Source organism: Magnolia sinica, chromosome 4, assembly GCF_029962835.1.
Source record: "Magnolia sinica isolate HGM2019 chromosome 4, MsV1, whole genome shotgun sequence".
In the NCBI taxonomy this organism is placed as follows: domain Eukaryota; kingdom Viridiplantae; phylum Streptophyta; class Magnoliopsida; order Magnoliales; family Magnoliaceae; genus Magnolia; species Magnolia sinica.
In genome coordinates this window covers 1,407,287-1,431,853 of record NC_080576.1, presented here as the reverse complement: position 1 = coordinate 1,431,853, position 24,567 = coordinate 1,407,287, and the positions used below count along the sequence as shown (strand labels likewise).

At 39.4% G+C, this 24,567-nt stretch overlaps 2 protein-coding genes across 2 annotated transcripts; one reads left to right on the top strand and one right to left on the bottom strand.

Moving 5' to 3' along the window:
• Positions 1–211: 211 nt before the first annotated feature.
• Positions 212–11,889, bottom strand: LOC131242096 (uncharacterized). Its single transcript, XM_058240499.1, has 8 exons — positions 11,733–11,889; positions 10,879–11,183; positions 9,590–9,661; positions 4,348–4,415; positions 3,956–4,112; positions 3,730–3,810; positions 3,528–3,617; positions 212–593 (listed from the first exon to the last, which is right to left on the bottom strand). Exons 2-8 carry the CDS (start codon positions 11,170–11,172, stop codon positions 471–473), a joined length of 885 nt encoding a protein of 294 aa, XP_058096482.1. The 5' UTR covers positions 11,173–11,183; positions 11,733–11,889; the 3' UTR covers positions 212–470.
• Positions 11,890–19,513: 7,624 nt separating this feature from the next.
• On the top strand, positions 19,514–21,157 carry LOC131244327 (beta-amyrin 11-oxidase-like). The gene is made up of 3 exons (XM_058243954.1): positions 19,514–20,048; positions 20,680–20,766; positions 20,900–21,157. The coding sequence occupies exons 1-3, from the start codon at positions 19,854–19,856 to the stop codon at positions 21,092–21,094; spliced, it is 477 nt and encodes a 158-aa protein (XP_058099937.1). The 5' UTR covers positions 19,514–19,853; the 3' UTR covers positions 21,095–21,157.
• The last annotated feature ends 3,410 nt before the right edge of the window (positions 21,158–24,567 follow it).

Sequence of the window (24,567 nt, the reverse complement as noted above, 5' to 3'; positions counted from 1 at the left end):
TTAGTACCCAATTCACAGATCAGGTAAATTGAAAAAACGAAAACCCATCTAACAATGGGTCCTCCATGTTCTTCCAAACATAGAAACTGTGCTTCACCCTCAAATGCAGGTGATGACCTAAACACCTTCACACGGCCAAAGGCCCAGTGAGAAATTTTTGATAAGCACTCAATTTAAAACGAATAAATGCTGGTCGCTAGGGACAGGTATAAGTTTCCGAACAGCTCCTAACTGCTACAGCAGCATTACCTAAAACCACACCCAAATCGAATATTATATGTACATAAATGCCAACCTCTGATCTTCAAGAATCTGAGAGAGCATGAATACAACCGGAGCATCAAATGTAAATAAAACAATCAACTTCTCTCACCCGCAAGTTATACCCGAAAGTCGGTCCTCTGTTCAAATGTTTTTCTCTTCTAAAAGTGCAGACAATCTAAGCGTGCATCTTACCAGATTTGAGATTGTTATGGAAGTGGCTCCTGATGGGGAGTTGCTGCAGGTCCTGGGGCTGTTGGAAACTGCAGACCTCTTCGTTGCACTGACTGCAGTACAAAAGCTACTTCTGCAGCTGCCAGTGCAGCCGCTTCCTGATTTCAAGTGACAAGGCGATGACAAAAAAAAGCACTTTCAGAGAATATGAATTGAAGAATGCGACAAGTTCTATAGAAATAATGAGACAACAGTCTGACAAAACTAAATGCAATGATATAGAAAAAAATATCTTGGGAACTACAGAAGCATAGTTAGCAGTCAAATTTCCCAGTTCCACAGATACCAAAGTGGTGGACAAATGCAAGGGAAGTGTTGATTGATCCAAGGTGATGACTCACTAAGAGAAAATATGCAAATGGGAACACGGCACAAAATCAAGGATGCCGCATTTATCAATGTTGGAGAGGCTTGCAAGAGCCTTGGAGATGGAAGATTGCTCTCTCCAGCATCTCCACCACATGTGGCACATGTTGAGGACAATCATAACTGCTGATCTCCACCACATGTGGCGTAAGTCGAGGACAATCATAACTTGCTGATCTGGTGGGCAGGCCACATAGCCTAAAAAAATGCAGTGATTCAAAATGACCATCCAATCCATGTAATATTTGCAGTTGTATATTAAGCATCATTCTTTTTTTATCAACTTTCTCAGCTTTCAATTTTCTGACCTAAGGCGATTGCTAAGATAGTCTGGTCACTGTAATTTTGAGCCACTTCACATGGTGGCCCTACCAGAGAGGGCTCACAATGGGCCAGGCCTGGGCTGGGCAGAATCAACATTTTGAATAGGGCCAGCCCAGTAATCCGAGCCCAACCAGTTCAAAATCCAGGCCTACCACCAGAACATAGGTTTCAATTGCATTAGAAGCGTGCCACCTTCCAAGGAAGATGCTATCTACCTGCATGCCTTCTTGAAGAGGCTTTTACAAGTCAAGATACCAACCTTCTTACCATCCATCGAGTGACAGCTACTCTATTTGTAGAAATACTACAAAAAGAAAGAAAGAAAGAAAGAAAAAAAAAACTCAGGCACTTGAACATACAGCCTTTCTGAGATCAACTCGACTGTCCGGGAGACTCAATGACTAAATTAGGGCCTGGAGTCAGTTTGCTGGTCTCAAGTGATGAACCGTGGGGTTCTCAGCCACTGATCTGATAAGCACTATCATAGAAGGGGATGCCCCAAAAGTCTCCCAGGTTGGAAGATCTCAACCCTTTCTCAATCTTTGGCCTATTTTCGGAAGTGGATTGCGTCCTGCCACAACCGGGATGATAATCCATCCTGGCAACGGTTCCATATGGCCCACCGTGATTTATGGGTTTTATCAACACCATACATCCATTTTTTCCAGATCAGTTTAAGGGATTAACCCAAAAATTAGGCAGATCCAAGGCTCAAGTGGACCATGCATTAGGATTAAACACCTACCGTTGAAAACTTTTTGGGGTCCATGGAAGTTTTGGATCAAGTTGATATTTGTGTTTTTCCCTCATCCAGTTCTATGTGACCTAATGAACAGGTTGGATGGCAATTAACCATTATGATGGGCCCTAGGAAGGTTTCAATGATGGGTTTCATTATAACCGCTTCTTCCTGTGTTGTGGTCCACTTGAGCCTTGGATCTACCTCATTTTTTGGTTCATAACCTAAAATGACCAGGAAAAATGGATAGATGGTGTAGACAAAACCCATACATCAAGGACCCAAGGTGGGCTCCACAGAGCCCTGCTTGGATGGATTATCATCCATGCAGGGGCAGGACGCAATCCACCTCCCCTATTTTCTGATTGCCATTTTCCCCCTTGACCCTCCCTCAGCAACTACCAATCCCAATAAGTCTTTCAATGGTGGATGAAATCATGACAGCACCAACCGGTGCACGGACTCGTAGTAGGTTTGAAAGTAAAGAAAGTGGGCGTTGGAGCAAGATTCATGAGCCTGAGTAACACCAGGTTAGAAGATTGTTCCTATAAAGGTTGAGAACCCATATAATTGAAAATTTTGCACTATGATCGTGAAAGCCATGAGTTATTGATCCTTAATAGACTATATACCCAATGTTCGAAATATCGGTATCGCATTACGTATAGCACCCTTGGGATATAGATACATATTGGTTATCGCATGGGATATATTGGTTATTTCGCGTAATGTATCGCTGTTGTTGGAAACATGAGAAAACATTGGGAAATTGGTCGAATTTTTCAATGAAACTTCAGTGAATGATTGTTAAAAAAGACATCAATACACTTCTTCTTCTTTTATTTTATTTTCTTTTTTTCTTTTTTCTTTTTTTTTTTTTGGGGGTGCGGGCAGCATTGCCACACCGATCCATAGCTCAAGTGCACATAATAAGTTTTCTTTGTACAGAGTCCTAATATATGCATTGTTTAACTGAATTGATGCAAGAATACTCAGTATATTCATATAATTTATAAATGTAAGAAGACGTGTGGAAACACAAGCAATACATTCAAAAGCAAAAGAAGAAGCACTAGATCAGGTTACATAGATGTTTGATTATATGTTCGGATACAAAGATTGCAACTGATTTGAGAGAAATTGGAAACTTTTGATTTATTTATTTTTTCACAACTCCGCCCATCTCCACCAAATCTCAAAATTGAAGCTCTCAATCCATGATTTTTCATGCAAAAGATGGATTTGTAACAATTTGACACTAATTTAACACGATTTGCAAGGAGAAAAAAAAAAAAAGATGGAAAATCGAAAATGCTCACTAGATCGAACATGTGGGATATATCCCATTACTACTTATGTGTTTTGTATCGCACGGGTGGAATACAAGATATATCATGGGATATATCGGCTGATATCATCAATACTTAAAACACTGTATATACCTTCTACAGAGAAACCAAACATCCATACTACAGATAATGCCAATTGTAGTGTGGATGACAGTGGACAGATGTTTTCCAATATGACAAGTGAATGACGGACAAAAGAATCAGAGGAGGAAGCATGAACAAGAGGTGTAATGAGAGACGAAGGATCCACTGACCTGTCTTTGCCTTCTACGCTGCAAGATGCTGATAGCCCAGGCCATGATGTAGCATGGCAATAGAAACCCAGCAGCCCGCAGCAGGAAAAGCTGTTCATAGTCAAAAAGTTAACCTAGGCTGCCATTATTAAGATTTCAAGCCAAAAAACAAACAAGGCAAGCAAGATGTTTGGATGAAAAATGAATTTCACCATCCACTTACAGAGAAAAAGGTAGAAGCATCATCATCCCCGTCAGCATTGGTGATGGTCAATGCATGCCTCAAAAGCAGAAGTGCCATTAACTGTAATGAAGCAAAACCAGCATACATTATTTGACCAGTTGATGGGACATGTGAAATTTAAATTGATTCTGTAAGCAATATGTCCATTTTTTCTTATAAAAAGGAGAATTGCATCTTGATCATTCAAAAGCCAAAAAGGTCATACAATTAGAGCAGCAGAGCGGCAAAATGCAGCACCGCTGGCATTTGTTGCAGCATATTCATCATACTCGGCTTCCAGAAAGTGACGTTCCGCAGCTGCCATTGCCAAGAGCCGAGGGTCGTGCAAATCCAAAGGAGTTCCTGAAATGGTCCAACCTCCACTGCAACTCAAGCCAAAAGCCATATCAGATAAGCCAACAATCATAATGGGAAATTTTCAATCAGTAGACTGAACATCCAAAAGAGATTTCTAATTCATAATTGTAGAAAATGAGAGAGAGGAGAGGAATGTACTCTCTACCAATGATGATTATCAAGTAATGAACCCCAAGTTCAAAATTATCATCCAAATGCATGGAAGAAGAAAATGAAAGTATAAAAAGATACTAAACTTGCCTGACATCAATGATGGTATCATCAGAGAGAGGACGCGGAGGTGGTGCAGTGTAACCAGGCCCGTATGGCTGTAAATTGTAATATTCATAACAAAGCAGGAAATGGTCATAGAATGCACGTTTTGAAGGACAGTTATCACATTGATACTCAAATTAAGACAATAAGTAATAAGACATCCATATATTGGAAGAGAAGGTTCTCGACCAATGAGGATCGATCAAGCATCATTGGAGAAATAAATATTCCAAAAGATGAGTTTTTTGGTCAAGCACAATCATAAAATTACAATTATAGCCCTAAGTGATCAGTTCATAGACAATGTGATGCAGGACAAGTAACCACTTGATCTAAAAGCACAAACTAATAAAGCATGGCGAATTAATCCATTTATCTCATAGCCCAGGCCCCACATCACATGGGTTAGGACATCGGCCGAACTCCCCTCGTGGGCCCCACATCACCCGGTGTGAAAATGTCCCCGCATTAATCACCCCCGGTGAGGAGTCTCGAACACGAGACCTCCCACTGTGATACCAATTTGATGCAAAACAATTAACCACTTGCTCTAAAAGCTCGAATTGATAGAGCATGGTGAATTAATCCCTTTATCTCATAGCCCAGGCCCCACGTCCCATGGGTTAGGACCTCGGCCGAACCTCCCTAGTGGGCCCCACATCACATGGGCCCGCCTCACACAGGCCGCCCACTCCAAGTATGCCCTTGCATCCCACAAGCCACCCCACTTGAGCCCAGTGTGAAAATGCCCATGCATTACAATGTTTATGGTTCATGGGATGAACTCATGATCTTAAGCAATGAGGTCAACAAATGGGATCAACACAATGGAACAAATTTCAGACTATATAAACATTGTAACATAGCTCTATACAAGAGAGAATGGAACAACTTATGACAAATAAAAGAGCAAGGTTGCAAATCAAAGTATACTTTAAGAAAGTATTATTTCCTTAGCTTTTCCACTTTCATGTGAATAAGTTTTCTTTTTGGAAATTTTACTGGAAGTTACAGTTTGGAGTTGGCTTAGTTCTTCCATGAGTCCTATTTCACTCGTATATCTTTGAAACATTTCGCTGGCATTTTTGTCTAGAGGACCCGACGCAATTTTCTTTCTTCCTTTTCTCATTCCTCTAGACACATTGGGTTAGTTCTTCCATTAGTCTTACTTCACCCATGTATCTTTGGAATATTCAGATGGCATTCTTGTGTGATGGGACCTGACAATTTTATTTCTCATCTTTCTCATTCCCTTAGACGCTTTGGGTTCTATGATTCACCCAAACAATGAGGGTACAACGCCAAGTACTTCCCAACCCAAAGGGGTCACCCACTATGGTAGTACTTTAACCCATGCATTCTGAACTATGGATCCAGTAGTAGAGCTTGCACGATCACACCCCATTTATGCGTTTGTCTCCCATAAATAATTTTCAGCCCTAATCAGACACAAGCAGGCAAAAAGAATTCTCAGATTATGTTGTACTTGCAAGGAACCGATCAAATAGAATTTGCATCTCGAGCTTGATGGAGACAACAGTGAGATAAGTTACATAAGGAGCAAGAAGATACTTTCATCATCAAAAAGGAAACTATGATTGATGGCTTGATAGGGCTGCTGCCAAGGAAAGTAAAGATAGAATAACCTAAGGGAATGCTCGACTTGTTATTTGTAGCTTCTATGACCGTATCAAATAGGAGAAAAGTAGACAAATTGAATGAGTTGTTGAAGCAGATTTGGGACTTGGGTTTCTTTTGTGAAAAGTTGCAGCAGTTGGGTTATGGGATTTACTAGCAGCCAGATGGCTGTGAAACCTCTCCACAATCGTGGTCTTGGATTTTACGGTGCAATCTTTCATTCATTATTGCTAGATGGTGAGTTTCATTACGAAGTTTGAATGTTTTAGCATTGCAACTGCTATTTCTTTGCAAATTATTCTTCATTTAGTTCTCATGATGTGTTGCACTAGCACTAATGTCACGAGAGAGAGAGAGAGAGAGAGAGAGAGAGAGAGAGAGAGAGAGTTACCTTAAACTCTACCATTTGTATCAATCCAACATCAATGCATGTCTCTTACTTTATTTTCTATTTTTTTAATAAATTGGATGAAATTTGTTCAAAGTAAAAGGCTAGAACAAGACAATTGTGCTCCATCCAAAGAAACAAATACAAAGGCCCATCGGAAAAACAAAACCCCTAACACCCAACAGATGTCTGATGCTAGGCTGACCAAACTACTTGCCGCAGTTAGAGCTGTACATGAGTCGAACCAAGTCGAGCTTGGCATAGCTTGGATCGGCTCGGCCAGTAGCTAAGCCCACCTTGAACTCGGCTCGGCTTGGTCCTCGAGCCTAACTGGCCAACTCGGCTCGGTTCGATCAGCAACTCAAGCCAGTTCGAGCCAAGTTAGAGCATGTGCGACATTTTCTCAAACACATAGAGTGCATCTTCAATTTCTCACAGAATGCAAAATAGTAACAGCAGTTTACAGATATTTCATCAAACACTTGGCGGCAGCATCAAAGTTCAATATATGAAGGTAGTTTTATAATGGAAAGTTTTTTTTTTTTGTAATGATTTGTTTCGTATCCATTCCTTCCTCGCCATCAGCCGATCCTGCGGAGAATGTAATGCACCCGAAACAACACTTCATTAAGTCATTTCATCAAACACTCGGCGAGCAGTGTCAATATCAAAATAACTGAGTCACCAAGACGATTCGATCCAAGTCAATTTGAGTAGAGGTTCTCAATGTCAGTAGAGTCGAGCTCGGGCAAGCTTGAACTTGCCTCGAAATTTTTTCGAGCTCCAAAAACCAACTTGACTCCGTCCGAATCCAATTTCAAGCCCAGGCGAGTCGAGCTTTTCCAAGTGAGTTGAGAGAGCTAACCGAGCTAACTCGACTCGTGTACGGCTCTAGCTGCAGTTAGAAGCCTACAGTGCATTCGTTGAAACTCCTTTCCCCAAGCTGATTGCAATATATGGACATGTAATGAACCAATAGAAGTGTATGCCAACCTCCATAGGAATCTGGTGGATATCATCCACGACATGGCATTCTTGGAATCTCCTTCAATGATAACTAGGTTGAGCCCTCGATCTGCCACAATTTTGATACCTTAGGACCAAGAACGTATTGTGCTAAGTGACGGTAGAAGATGGTGATGGTGATGGTGATGGGGAGTGGAGAACTGTTAAGTAGGAAAGGAAAAGGGAAAGGAAAGGTTTGTGAATGGAAAAGATGGGTGATGCTATTCGTCTCCAACCTATCGCTAAATCCACCAACAAAAGAACTAAAAGATCTCTTCAACATGAAGGTGGTGGCTACATCACGTTCTCTAGGGAAAGGTACACATGCAAGCAAGGTGTCCCAAATCAGTTGCATAATGACCGTAACGGCTGTTATGTTAGGGTATAAATGGTGCCCATTATGCAAATCGGGGTCATAACAGGCACCCCTTAAAAAACACACCCGAAACAATCACCTCCCCCCATATCAATAAAAAAAGGCTTTTTGATATAGGACACATGATTTAATGCTAGCATATAATGTGGAGATTATTAAAGAGTTCATAAAGTAATTCAACTAGCAAAAAATGTTAACCTAGCACATACTTAAGAGTAAACAATAGGAAATAAAATCTGATTTAACCTAAATCACATACTCACATGCTATGAAACCATATAAATCAATTAAAACTAGTCACAATGGAAGGATAGGATTTCCAAGTTAACATAGGCACAATCCACATTCAATGGCTGACTAGTAAGTTCTAAGACTAAGGTTAGGGGAAAGAAAACTAGAGATTTGAGCATTTAGGCTTCATGGGATTTGGAGATTTTGGAATTAGGATTTTTTAAAATTGGAGAAAACGGGAACTTGGGAATTTAGGGTTTCAATGAGGGTTAGGGAATTTGGAATCAAAATGTCTCTCTTCAAATGTCTAAGAGTGACATCGACAAGATGGAGAAGGTCCAGAGTTATTTTGTTGTGACAAGGTGCAAAAAAACAAGAAGAATAAAAATCCATCTAGTTAGCTGGGGGATGTTTGCAAACCAAAGGAAGAGGGGGATTGGGCATTACATATCTGAAAATTGTGAATGAAGTGTTGTTAGGGAAATGGTTCTGGATGTTCGGGAGGAAGAGGAAATTAGTTTTTGGGAGAGCATAATCGTAGGAAAATACAGCAAACAGTAGGGAGGATAGTTCCCGAGAACCAATATGTTGTACAATGCATCCGGTATATGGAAAGCAATCCCAAGTGGTACAACCGAATTTAGAAGTGGCATCTCCTTTAAACCAAGAGATGGGGCCAAGGTGAAATTTTGGACAAATAGGTGGTGTAGGAACACAATATTAAAAGATAGGCCTCCGAACCTATACACATTGGTTACCTGTGCAGAAGGTTCGATATCTCAGTTGTATCCTTTGAAGGGAAAGGGCAGTGTGGGGTCCCCGACCTTAGAAGAAATTTGAGGGAAGAAGAGATTGAGGAGTTGTCAAGTCTCTTCATTGCACTAGGAAGTGGACATGATGGCAGCTCTAGGGATAAGTGGGTGTGGACTCTTAGCAAAGATGATCACGATTCTCAATCAATTCCAAAGTGAAGCAGGGTCAATGTTTTTGGCTAAGCCAAATGATACATGTTGTGGGTTTTGTAGTTCCAACTTTTGAAATCGATTAGTAGAATTTACATTCTTAACTTCTTGTTTTCAACCCTGAGAACCGCTAGAAATCTCTATCATGTTCCCCTAGCAAAGAACCAAACAACATTGCCTGCTCTTTTTTCTTCTTTTTTGTAAACTTCTCCCAATATACTCTCCCAATTTATTTTGATAATTAACCATATTCTTGTGATTAATCACAAAAACTGAATACAATACGGAAAACACTAAATAATCCACTCATCATCATCATCATCATCACCACCACCACCATCATAATGTCTCTTGGCTATCATGGATCTACCTTTCAAATCCTGTTTCTCCAATCCTCAAGAGATTGAAACGGGATACACTATCATGGTACTGTGCAAAAGTTTGTTGACCAGCTGCCCAGCTGACAACAACCCTCCTTTACCTGGCTAAGGGTCAGCAGGTGAAACTGCAACCAGGCTGAATTAGAAAAGCGTCTATTTGTAGATATATAGTAGCAATAGCATATAGTATATTTACTGCATGCAGAGATACTGAGAGAGTACAACAATTGTAAATTTGTGGACTGACCTGATGGCATATCTCACAGGTTATATCTCCTTTTTCATTGCACCATCGCTGCACGCATTTCCTGTGTGCAAACTAAATGCAACAAGGTTCCCAATTCAGTACTCCAGATAAGCAATGGATTGAAAAACAGAAGGCACTTAAACATATGATCAGATAAATTCTCCCAATTGCAATGAATTGCCACCACAAACTGCCTTCCCATACCATTTCTTAGCAAAGAAAAAAGAAAAAAAAGGAAACATAACAAGTCCAAAAGAGATATTAGATAACCTTTAACTACCTTATCCTTACAAGCATATAAACTTACAAATGAACCATTTCCTAAGCTGACAAAGAAGTAAACATATGACATGATGAGGAAATTTTAAAATAAATTGCCATAACCACTTACAAAGTTGCAACTATTATGCAATATTGATTCATTAGCGTTACGCAATCAATTCAGAAGACATTACAGTGCTATGATTGGTTGGAAAACTACAACTCCTTCAAGATATTTAAGTCAGCTAAGTGCTCCAAACAAAACATAGTCTATGGTTCTATCAAACCATTAAATGCATGCCAACTCTTTCACAGAGAAAAATAGATGGAGAGAGAGAGAGAGGGATGTTATTCACAATGACTATTGACAACCCCTCCCTCTGCTAAGCAATAACCATAAATGGTAATGTATCCCGGCCTCTGCCTCTGCTAAGGGAGTTACTTAATCCATAGGGCTTCCAATGGACCGGGATCAGGTCAAGTGAAATCGAAATTTTGAATTGGCCTGGCCACAGGCCCAGCCGGAATAGATCAAAATACAGGCCGGACCCATTGACAGCCTTATTAATCCATATGCCAAGAAGGAGCCCAAATTACACCATCCTGGGACAACAAAACATCAAGCATGCAGAACATTAAACAAGTCTTTCAACCCAGGTCTAAAACCAAACATGCGAGCGCAGGCTTACAAGTTGCAGTGCTTAAAATATCAATCCAAATGGCACACTAGCACCTTCTAGCTGAATTTCCTAACAAAAGATAGGGATATATGACCAATGGTTTTGAAAAGAAAAAACACAGCTGAACATATGAATGCAGTTATCCAACAAATAGAACAAAGATTCTTTTTCAATGCACAAATCCCAGATTTAGAAGTTGCAACAATCATTTCCTGAATTCCAAAAGTTTTATTCAACAATCTAGCAATGACTGATGGCACTACCATATGAGCCACGGAGATGATGAAAAGACATGAGTGCCCATACAATGCAATGTCACTGCAGTAAAGTATGTTAAGGGAAATGGACCTTCAAACTGCCACTACATGCACAAGGGGTCTCCAGGTTCTTGACATGGTCCTCCTCCTGGCAAATGCGGCATTCCATGGTCTGAATAAGTGGCTCTTCTTCCTCAGAGACATCACGTTCCTCCACATTCTTATCATCTCCAAGATACCCCTCTGGCAGAGAAGAACCTGAAGGGACTGGAAAATTCTCATGAGAGCTTGCTCCGGAGGATTCCGGAACTTCTGCCCCTGGTATGGATTCTAAGGTTGAAGGTGTTACGAGACGGTCAACGTACAAAACTAGATGATCTCCCATTCCTTAATAACCTATCCTCAAATGAAAAACAGAAATCACCTCAGAATTCGAATAATTTATTCTGAATATATATATATATATATATATATATATATATATATATAGAGAGAGAGAGAGAGAGAGAGAGAGAGAGAGAGAGAGAGAGGAAATTGCCCTCCTGTAGGCAAAGAAACCAAAAAATTCGATCTACACATGCTTAAAGAAGCAATCTTCCCAAAGAAACACTCAAGAAACTCCAAAAAAATGATTTTGAAGAAAGTCGTAGAAAATCCGTGGAACTTCCTGCGAAAGATCCTAACCTAGAAAATTTTGAAGAACCCCTAAAATTTCAGAAACGTGATAATCATAAACGATCTACCGAAAAAAAAAAAAAAAGAAAGAACTCGAGATAACCAAAAAATTCGGAAGAAAGAAAACGCAAAAACCGTGAAAAAATCAAATGGCGTATATGAAACCCTAAAAATCACTGATCTCCAGGAAAATTACACCAAAACGCAGCGATTTCCTTCTATTCTGCGAAATCATTGAAAGAAAAAGAGGATGAATTCGAAACGAGGTACCTGAAAATCTCCCGATCGCAAATGAATGTCAGAAACACCGCGGCTTTTGTTTGAACGAAGACGCGGCGTAGAAAAAGAGGAACTCCTTTATAGCCTCGGTATTGGCTTCCTTGGTTCGGATGCCCCGAACCTCTAAGCTCGGTAACGTCTGCCTAACATCATCAGATCGTGACGTATTTGGGTCTTCATTTACAATTGCACCGTGTTTAATGGTGGTGGGCTCTCTTTCATCGAAGCCGAGGCGTGTAATTACGTGAATCTGGACTGTCCAATATGTGACCCTGGTTGTGGATAAATTGCAGCCTAAGAATTTCACTGATCGGATGATCTTAACCATTCCGTTGGTTGTCATTAGTTCAACGGTTAAAATAAAATGTTTAAACCTTGTTTGTTTGCCTATTCAAATGATTCGTCTTATATTGATTGCCACCGTTTTTGCATTGGAAGCTTCTTGTTTTTTATTATCATGTTGAAACGGTCTGTGCATTTGGCATATTCTTTGTATAGAAGTATTAATTTGTTTACATCCACTTAAATTCTTACCAATATCTTTAATGTGGAATTACTGTTAACTAAAATAACACCCTATTATTGAAGGGTCTGGTTAATATAAAGATTTTCTTTGTGCCCCAAAGAGACTAATTATGTGGCGGATGGTCTGATGAGAGGTAGCAAATTGTAGACAAAGCCGCTTATTTCACCGTCAGAGTTTTCTCTTGCCATTAGAGGAAATTTATTCCTTAATAGAATAGGAGTGGGAAACTTAAAAATAAATATATTTGCTTCCTTTAAAAAATAATAACACTTTGTTTTGTTTTTTTGTACATACGAAAACATTCACACACCTTACACAAGCCCGTGCACTCACGTCACTTTGGTTGCTCAAACCCATGACCTCATGTTAACACTTTATTTTTTTTTTGTACATACGAATACATTCACACACCTCACACGAGCACGAGCCCGTGCACTCACTTTGGTTGTTCAAACCCATGACCTCATGTTGAAACTCTTAAAAGTCTGCCACTGAGCAGTAAGACTACAAGGAAAAGTTAAAAAAAAAATAATAATTTGTGAAGCAAAATGAGATAATTTGCAGTTAATGATAGACAAAGCCAACCCTTTCATGCCTACCCTTATTTACTTCGCTATAGAAAAGTCTCACAAAATGTTCCCCCTTTGCATTTGAAATTGCTTGGATTTCAGTTCTAAAGAAACAAGCCTTATTTAAAAGCATTACATCGGGCATCATCCAGCTCAAAAAAAATATAGTTATAATCAATTGTTTAGGAAAGATACATAGAAGCAAATAATTTTTCGCAGTATCCTCAACTTCCCAAGCAAGTGTAGAGATTTAGGCCCTGTTAGGGCAAATGGTTTTGGGTGTATTTAGGTGTATGGAATTAACTAATCAGATGCATTTAATGTTGTCAGGGGATGGTCAGGTGGTTTGGGTGTGGACGCCATTCCCATGACCAGCATTGGCTCTGTTTGGATGGTGTGGTATTGCAACCATCCTACCAACTATTATTCAACGCTTTTGCTGTTTGGAAAACTCGGCTCTGCATCTAGAAGACGTAGTGCTGACTTCAGTTGACCCTGCTCAAAAAGGTAGGAATGCCTGGTGGGTGCACTGGCCATGACACGTGCTCCTGTGCGAGATGCAAGTCGTTCATCGGGTGGGCTTCATCAGTTAAGTTCGCTGGTCCAAAGTTGAGAAGTATACATCCGGTGAGCCACGCAAGTTCAGTTGTGGTTATAACGTTCGCTAATTTTTAACCAGCAGTTTATGCTGGACATGTTTGGGCAACCAGATTAGCAGACCAGCGTGATTTTGAGGAACCTTTACCTGCACTGTAGAGGTCACGTGAATTTAAACAGTGGATATCACGGGCTACACTTTGGGTGGCCCATGCACTACATGATAAAAAATTTATGGCTCAGATCTTTGGTGCATAATTTATTCATGTTGGACCCCATAGTTTCAACGCTTTAGATCACTGAACCATAGGCCCACTCATACAAACTGAAAACCAAAACATTAATGCCCGAGCATTGTACAATAAGAAAAGTCTCGAGTATGAAATGCTCCCCTAAAATAAAATGAGAAAACTGGATGGTCCATTCATCTCGTTATCTACACCATCCATACCTTTGTGTAATTGATGTGGCCCCTCTAATGAATATATTGTTCCAGTTTCTTCACCAGGTGATTTCAATGGGCTATTTTACAAATACAACGGCTTAGATTCTCCACCCAATCGACGCATGATCAGGAAACTAAACCGTTGTATGAAAACATCTTTCATATGAAATTTGTCAATCTTGACACCACCGTCAAACATTCGACATCCATTTGACACCGCAAGCACGCGCCAACCTTAGTTCTAAACCATTGCATACTGGAGGGGCAGTCTCAATGGCAACTAGATTGTCTTCTTAACCATTGTATACTATAGGCATGGATAACGATTCTCGGCTAATCCCTCAGGTGAACATGTAAAGAGTTTAATACAAAAATGAATATAATATAAATAGGTACTAAACCAAAACTCATGATGTCAATGTGCAAACATTGTACCTATCCGTAATGATAGTGTAAGGAAGAGAACACCATACTCTCAGTCAAATGTTCTTTCACATACTTCTACCAAAATGCATAGATTTACCTGTTCATGTCCGAGTGATGTAAGTACAATATGACTACACACGTGGAGACGATTGTAAATATGCAAAGGGCATTACTACTCACTGTTAAATTCACCTGTGTCTAAATTGATGTGGTCGTTACCCTCCAAACAAACAACTATCGCCTACACACAAAAACACGTTACTTGGGAAATGATATAGTAATCTAATCTGGGTTTCAAGAAGTCATACCTGGCCCTTGGGAAACTGGGTTCAAAAGGTTGCACTTCATTTGTAAGTAACTTCATACTAATGGAGATTAAGGGAGATATGGATAAAAGAAAGAATGAATGCATGCAATTCTATCACAATTTACATTCAAATCTACATATAATGAGATTTGTAGTTAAGATTCAGTTATACATGCTATATCAAACATGTGCTTGGATTAGTTATCTATTGTCTACCAAAATTTAAACTGCAAGTGGTGCAACACCATCTAAAACTACAGCTTAATTATTATATAATATGAAGAATAAAACCAAGATTGCAACTATTAATACTGTCACCGATTCCCTGACTTTTAGGGTGACATCATCTGTTTGTATTGCTACATCATAAACATGTAAACGCAAACAGAATGGTATAGTGGCTAAGTATCCAGGTATATTTAAAACGAAAAAACATACACACAAAAAAAAGAAGTAATTTTTCCCCACAAATTAGTATATAGTTATTACAAAACCACCAAATAGAAATTTCTTTTTGATGTATAATAAAAGTATTGTAATCCATCAAGAAGAACTCCCAGCAATCCCTCCATTCATATCAGACAAGGTTTTTTTCAACCAATCGGCCCTCCACTCTAGACGAAAACTTACGAAAAAGGACGTTAGCTGCTTATCCCGAGTCAGCATCTGACCAACCTCTATAGACTCTGTGTTGGTCAGTCCCTGAACCTCCTCGAGGACATCCAGCACTTTACTAGTGCGATTTACCTATTTCCCAAGTCCAAAGTTTTGCATTGCTTCAGCCACACCCTCGAGGGAACTGGCAAGGACGTCACAGGGACAAGTAGCACACATCTGTTTCGTAGACGCACTCCCACTACGACTACTCTCAGAGTCAGTCGGTATGATCCTTGGAAAGATCGATAGGTACATCTGTCTTATCATCCAACTTAAACATCATTCAAATCTCGCTGAATACTAGAGGAAGACGTAGCCATGTTTCTGTTTCCCTGAGCGTAGTGGCCTGTTGCATGGTCCGAACCAACAATCGCCGCTAAATCATCCATTCGCTCAATCCGCTTACCGCGTAACCTTTCTGCTCTTGGATGTGACTAAAATCAAGAAAGATATTAGTTTAGTAAACATATTTGATACAATCGTGATTTGCAATATGAGGGGTTATACGGAATGATTACCTTCAGGTACTCATCCCAGACCTCGTCGGGTGCGATTACTACCATACGCTCGCTGTCCCAACCGAATCCACTTGCGGCCAACATGTCCTTCAGCTCGTTAGACTCACGCTTGTGATACCGCATTCGGTTTTGAACGTTTTGCCAGTTCACCGTAATTTGCGTCTTTCTCGACACATTCGTAACGGCCTTAATATATGCCTCCTTCTTAAAATTGTTATCTGCTCTCTTGCCTATAGATATCTGTTCAAGCAAAGCGTTGAATAATATTTGATTCATATTCCAGGTCCATTTAATTTTTGTCGTGCATGATAGCTGCTCAGCAAGCAATTTAACAGTCTTCGCGCGTGGATAGAATCTTGTCGGCAGAACTGGAGTTCTTATTGGGGACTGCGTCGGAGTTTGTGTATCTCTTATAGAATAGTCAAACATGTTACCTAGTGCATGGATTAACAAACAGTTAAAAACCAACTTACACAATAATGAAAATCAATATTATACTAGCAACTATGTATTACTGAAAGTGCAGTTAATTGTATCGAATAAATATGTACGTAAAAAAATGTCAGACTTCATCTTGACTGTCGTCTCTCATACACACATATATATATGTGTGTGTTTGTCATTCACATCAGTTAATGTATCTTTAAAATAAAAGGACCCTATGTAGTCCTACTATTTGTTTGCGCGTCGGTCCACATTCGCTCCGCAATCTGATCTCGAACATTGATCCATGCAGATTTCTCCTGTTGTGTCACTTGTAATAGCCACCGGCACTCATTTATTGTTGATACCTCATTTGGAGTAGGATTGCTTTCTGCATCCCCCACGGTTATACCAGCATCCTCCAAATTTTTTCCAGTTTCGTCTTCTTGACGAATGAATTTATGTAATATACAACAAGCTACTGCAATCTTCACCTGGGTTTCAAATGGATATTGTGCAGCTGTCTTCAAGATAGGAAACCGTCCCTTCATTACCCCAAAACAACGTTCAACTGTGTTTCGCAATTGCGCGTGTTGGTAATTGAACATCTCCTTCTTGTTCATGGGTGCTTTCCCTGTTCGATATTCGTGCAAGTGGTATCGAACACCACGATAAGGCGCCATGAACCCAGGTAAGTGAGCGTATCCTACGTTGACGATAAAATATTTTCCTACATTGCGTAAAAGTTAGAGTGATGGGGGTTAGTGTGTTGAGAATGATGTTTAAGGTGAAGAATATTGTATGTTAATTATGAAGAAACAATTACGGTTTGGTACAATTAGTGGATCATCACTTCGGGTCAGCGCGTTATGTAGGATCTATACATCCGAAGCAGAACCCTCCCATCCAGCTAACACGTATAAGAATATCATGTTAAAAGAACAAGCAGCAAGTACATTCTGAGACACGATACCCTTCCGGTTGCGAAAGCTTGGATGTTGGAATGATTCCACATGAACAGGAATATGCGTCCCGTCTATTGCACCAAACACAATCCTATCGTCGATGACATCGAATTTCACTTATAAGATAATATGACAAATATAAGCTTATGACAAAATTAAAACGGAAAGTGGCCCTCGTGACAAAAATGTTACCTAGCAGTAAGTTTACCAGTGAGGATTCGATTCAATCTCTAAGGGGGTCTCAGTACCCGCCTGCTTAACAAAATTAGGGTACAAGGACACTATCGCATTAAGGACACGATGAAAGTGACTACTTACCATTTCACCTGAACGTATGAATCTGTGTCCTATCACACGATTACGTACGTTATGTCCTATGGTATGGAGGAAGATAACTACTTGCTCCTCAAGACTAACATGTCGAGTATCACGTAGGTGCGTTCTGTCGCGTAGTACGTTACATAATGAGAAGAAACCTTGCTGTTTTATCCTCAACTGCGTAAAATAATCATTGTCACTTGCACGTACGATTATATTTATAAACCTTGCCCGATCGTCATCCCCTTGACGCGCTGGTTCTCTTAACATATAGTGACGACAATATTCACCAACAGCAGCTACGCATGCGGCCACAGCTTGCACCACCATGGTCTCGTCTACTTCTTCTTCATCGTCGCTATCCATCTCCTAAATCTCACATATACTTGCGGATACAAAATACTATATGATCACCTTTACTAGCCCTATGTAAAAATTCTAATTAATCACGTAAACCCTTAGGAGGTCCCATAGAGTATAATGAAAACGCTTAATAATTATACAGTGGGTATTGACAAATCGTATGCCAACAATGAGTAAAGAGGTTAAATCTCATAGTTTTTTGCCGAATGAAAGTGAAACTGAAAGCAAACCCCCACACACAGATATACAAAACAAACATTTAGAAGGTATACAATAATAGCCAATTATGATGCATGTTGATTAACATCATTTCAATAAAAGATGGTCCAAAAATCATAAGAAATTGACTGATAACCAATCAAGATATAATTATTGTAGAATAAACACCTGTTAATTAATGGTCAAATTTATAAGAATGTATGAATAGTGATGAATGTTGAATCACAGTTTCTTCTAAGAAAAAAACAATGAGTGGTGTTTATTTATAGATTGACGTCTAGATAGATAGAGAGAGAGAGAGAAAGAGAGGCTACGATTTCTGCAACCTTTTTCATAGACAGGCACAAGTTTTTCTCTTTGGTTTCAATAACAACAAGGCAGAAAACGTTCATATATTGCTAAAACTAGTAATTCTTACAGACCATGTTATCTTGTAGCCTAATTTTTTTCTTTCTTGTTTTAATTAAGGATTCAATGAAACCCAATGCTATAATTCCATCCAACCGAAGTCTATGGACCTTAGTTTGAATCTATAAACCCAATTTAACTCTGTCTCTGAATATATTTAAATTAACAGAGAAGCTTTTTATGGCTGTGACGATCACACACTTGCCATTCTGTTTTTTTTTTTTTTTTTTGAAATGAATAGGAAATTGTTGGACTGTTCCAATCCCTAAAGTGGGGAAATGGGTATGAAAAATCATTTGGGTTGGGTGTATATATCAATTCCCAATAGCAGAAAACCGATAAAAAGATTGTGAGTGGCCAAATACCACTTTGCGGAATGCCCCTGTCAGTAGAAAACTAAAATTTCTGGAACAAGGGTGTGGTGGGTTGCATCATATTTCTTGATTCATCAGTCTATTTTGTTGCAGAATTTCATGATGTTTGGTGCAACCAAATGCATGGCCAGAACCTTTAGTTTTTGTGATTTTTACTGCAAAATTCATCCCAGAATTGGATTTTACCAAATAGTGCCCCCGAACTGATATTTATGGCGAGTGCTGTTTTAGAGATAAAATTACACTACTGCCTTTGTTTATATTTATTCACAAAGTGGGGATTAAGGATCATGGGGCCCATGTAGTATGTGTGTACAATCCAACCTGTTAGCAGATGCAAAAAAATCCAACCTGTCAGCAGATGCAAACCAAAGTTTTGGAGGATCCAATCATAGAGTGGGCCAATCCATAAAAAAAATATACACCACTCAAACATTCAAATTCAATTGCAAGGAGAGATGCATCATTTACAAGGATATGTGGATGCACACGCATACAGAACAAACAATCAGAATCTATAGAAATGAAACCGAAGGCAGATTCAAGTTGTACATTGAACCTTCATGAAACCGAATACAGATTCAAGCTGTACAAGTATCTAATTAGAATACAGACTCCTTCAAAATCTCTCAGAAAGTAAATCTGAATCTGAAGGTACACCATTACTGAACATAGATTCACCAAAATAGAGAAAAATCCAACAGTTTCCATCTCAATGTCTGTCCCTACTGAGCTGAAACTGACAACAGGTTCAAACTATACATGTATTTAATTAAAAAGCAGACTCCATACAAAGATGTCAGCAAGTGAAAACTGAATGCAACCCATCCATCATTCACGAACTTTGTATCTTAACATCCAAATGTAGCCTAAGAAATGGTGAACATACTTGAAATTTTCTTTTCTTTTCTTTTTCTTTTTTTTTTTCTGTTATGGTATTTAGTGTAGGAAGAAACTAGTTGGCATCTTTTTAGATGAAGTGAGGAAAAGGAAAGAGATGGGCACTCAGAAACAGGATTTCATGCAGATGATGATGGATTCTACTGATGAAAATGCAGAAAAGATATGTGTTGTGGAGGTGGTGGAGAACATAATTTGCTTAATTTTAGGTGGTTATGAGTCTACCTCAAATGTCATGACGTGGGCCGTTTACTATCTTGCCAGGTACCCATCAGTACTAAATAAACTCAAGGTGAAGATTAATTACTTCTCCTCCCAATTCTGCTAATGCTCTTGTTATTGCTAAGCACTGTTTTCCAAATTTCAGGATGCAAATAATGTCACGATGCACCAAATCCTTACAAGAGGGGCCAAAGATTTGGTGATATAGATCAATGATTTGATGGAGCCACTGTGGCGTGGGGGATCCCCAAAAGACATCTAGATAGGAAGATCCTTACCTTTTGATTAGTGCCTAACAAATAGATAGTTAATAATATATAAAAATACATGTGAGTCAAAAGAAGATTAGATATTGGAATCCAGAAGATTTTGGGGCATGCTGTCCATGGTTGGGACCATTAGCTCAATGATTTGGAATAACTAGTCATAGGTTGAATTCATATGCAATGGGGGCATCCAGACTTGATAATCCTTATGAAGATAATGTAGTATTTTTGTGACGTCATTCTGTTTCCTTAACTGTTATTTGAGAGCCAACACAAGATATGTGAGGAAACCACGTCTTAACAGCGTCACATGGTGCTTTCCGACACTAACATGCGTCTCTCATTTTTGAGTTCCATGATTAATTTTTGTTGGATGAGGGATATTGAATAAACTATATGAAATTTCATTTAATTCTCCATGGGGTATTGGTGTAGGAGGAGATACATGGGATCACAAATAGGAAATCTAAGGACGAGCTTCTTACACCTGAAGATATCAAAGAAATGAAGTATACTTCAAAGGTAATCTTCAATTTCACAAAGGAAAAAATGACAACACACACACACACACACACACACACACACATATATATACAGTAACATCTGAAAATAGATTTAAACACTCCATATCTAAATACACTTCATTTGAACTTAGGTAACTGATGAACTGATTTGCTTGTCCAATGTGTCACCCTTCTCATTCAGAAGAGTGGTGAAAGATAATGTAATTCTTAACGATAAGTATGAAAAAAAAAAAAAAACATGCATGAAACATCATAAACCCAAGTGTCATGATTTGTTTAATATTAGATGTGTGTTGTATCTTGTGCCAATTTTGAAGTACTTTTAAGATGAACAAGCTACAAGATCCCAAAGAAATTGGAAAGTCATCGTGTGGATCCACTCTACACATGTCGATCCCGCCTATTAGATGATCCATTAACATTCAATCCGGACAGATGGAGTGTAAGTACAAAAACAAACTAAATTTGAAGAAGCGGCTCAAAGGCAGACAGAATGACACTAACCATGATCTGGGAGCGCTGACAGGATTCGAAGCCATAGGTTGGAACTTACACTGTTTTTGAGCATGGTGCAAGATAGTGTCCAGGAAACAACTTTGCGAGGCTTCAAGTGATCATGTTCCTCTACCATGTATGCCTCAAGTACAAGTAAATGAGTCATAAAGATTTAAAAAGAAAAACCATCTATCCATGATTTGCATTTTGTCATCTAAAGATTTATTATGTTTCAAGCAGGTGGGAGCTTCTGAATCCTGATGTAGGCGTTAAATTCCAACCACACCCAAAACCATTTTATAATACACCTCAAGAAACAGATCAACAGGGTTTGAACAATATCAATTAATGACATACATTCAACTACGGAAGATGGTTGGATGGCAGTACTTGGTTGGCAAAGTAAGATCACATAAGGGCGTCGAGGTCCTTACTCAGTAGCTCTGGCATGCAAACCACAAAGAAAGATTGGTGTCTATCATTACAACAACTCACAGTTTGAGAGGGCCATATAAAAGATTATCATCATGGAATCCTGATCACCTTCAACATGCGGCTATTTGGGCATGAAGAGGAAATCCCGAATCTATGGCAGCCAACCCTGAGACAATGATCTCAGAGGGCCTATTTCAACGGCGAAAATAGGGGTGGATGGAGGACCACATAATTTTCTATCTGCCCCTCTCAGAATACTGAAAACACACAGATTTTCTACAAAAGGGAACTGCAATCATATACACGGTGGTATTTGAATCCCGACAGTGAGGAAGAAGGCGTACCTAATTGCCAAAAATCCGGCAGCTCGCGAATGCAACACCCCTCCACCCAATCAGCTCTGCAACCACATCGCATCCCTAAATAACGCCCGATTTTGCGCCAAAATTATCGATCCCCGCCATCTCTCCCGCCAGCATAAGGGAACGATAAATCCCATCCCTGGTCCGTACGAGAGCAGAGGAATGGGCTCGATGCGATGTTTGAGAGAGGGCGACGATTCCAATGAGGGATTTCGCAATCCCTCCCCATCTCGTTCGAATCCGTCTGAATACGAGAGTCCTCCGTATACATCGCGGCCCAAACAAGCCGACTGATAGAATAGGTGGGATTGCATAATCCTATCCCTCCTAATCCATTGTATTCCGCCCTAATTCACGCACCCAAACAGGCCCTTAGTTGTTGTAAATTGAATGCTTTCCTTATTATACCTTCAATACAAATAGGTTCTAAGTGGCAATAACGCAGAGCCTTACATGATTTGCAGCACAAAAATTACTTTAATTGGACAACCATAGTCATTCCATTTATGATGACATTAAGTAGATGGGCCTAATTGAATATTCAGTGTCAAATGTAGCTGGAAGTTGGTGTAATTTATCCTATTTAATCATATTCTTTTTCTTCTTCTTTTTATCTTTTTGGCATTTCATTTGCATTGGGCTAACTTGCATGTTGCATGACACATATTACACACACATCATTGCAATAGGTATTACTACCAGCATGTGCTATTCATTCTTTTTAGGCCCTTGTCTTCCATCATTCAACCCAACTAGAAAGGATCTTTAGAACATAATTTTGATTGTCTATGATAAGATGAACTCATTTTTAGGGATTCATGGAGGAGGGAAAAAAAAAAAAAAAAAAAAAAACGCCATTAGATGACATCATAACCTAATGAACTGTTCCAATAAATTGAATTCCACATAGGCCCTTTTTCCATCTTTGCAAAAATATATTATATTTTTTTTTGTGAAAATTAATTTTTTGTTTTCCCAACTTTAATCGAAAATAATAATTTTCTTCTTAAAAAACCATTCAATTTATATCTCCATGTGTATGATAAATAGCTTTGCTTTTTTTTTTTTTTATATAAAAAAATAAATTATTATGGGTAAAAATGGGCTAGGTAAAGAGAAGAGGTCAGTTCAGACATCTCCGTGAGACACGAGGTCGGCTAGCACAGGTCATGACCAATGAGCTCCTCAATGACCAAGGAAGAGAGAGGTCGGTCACTTACTACATATGAATCCAGGTATGCAGGTTGACCATCTACCCAATGATAAGGGAAGGATCGAAGCTCATCCGAGTATACAGGTTGGCCAAGACCACTTTCGGATTCTTGAGGCAGGTCAGAAGGTCGGTCATTTAGCCGATGATAGGGGGAGGCTTGAACCTCGTTCGGATATTCAGGTCGCATATGATTATCTCGGCCTCATACTGCACATCTCCACTGACTTTGAATAATAAGATATTATCCAAGAGAAATCCGCCTGAGATCTTCTCCAAGCAATACGCTCTGAATTCCAAGATCTTCGCCAAAGATCTCGAGAGATTTCCCCACGTGTTTGGAGTTTGAATCCTTATACCGTATGTCCTTACTAAATAGGGAGATCTCACTACCAAAAAAGGACGCGGATTGCATCCTACCCCGCCTGGACGGTAATTCGTCCAAGCAAGGCTATGTGGGGCCGACAATGATGTAAGTGTTTTATCCACACCGTTCAACGATTTTCTCTTATCATTTTAAGGTATGAACCAAAAAATGAGGAAGGTTCAAGGCTTAAGTGGACCATAAAGTGGGTATTTAATGTCTACTATTGAAAACTTCTTGGGAGCTGGAGAAGTTTCGAATCAAGCTGATATTTGTGTTTTCACTTCATCCATGTCTACATGACTTTATGAATGGTTGGATGGTAAAAGAATATCACGGTGGCCCTTAGAAAGGTTTCAATGGTGGGTATCATTATCAGTGCAACTGCCTTTAGCGCGGCCTACTAGAGCCGTGTACCTACCTCATTTTTAGTATAATACCTTCGAGTGATCCGAAAAAATCGGTGAACGGCGTGGTTAAAATACTTACATCCAGTTGGGACATGTAGAGAATCGTTCAGGCAAGGGCTAAAAAAAAGTGCAAAGAAAATGGACGTGTGGCTGTCTCAGCTACGGCTTTTAGCCGTTGGAAATACCTACGGCTAAAATCGGTAGCTTAAGTACAATATTCGTAGCTAGAGGTTCATTTTTTAGACGGTCAATCTCGACTGTTTTCCAGTGGTGTGGTCCAGTAGAGATTTGTATCGAGATCAGTTTTTGAAATAAACCATAAAATGATATGTATAAATGGATGGACGGCGTGGATTAAAACATATAAATAAGGGTGGGGCCATAGAGCCCTACCAGACCCAACGGGCAAGTAACGTTATTTATTTATTGAGGCAACATGTGAGTTTTGTGTTTGATGTAAAACAGTGGTGACTCATTCATATTAATAGTAGAAATGCTATAGAATTATCCAGACCATCTAAAT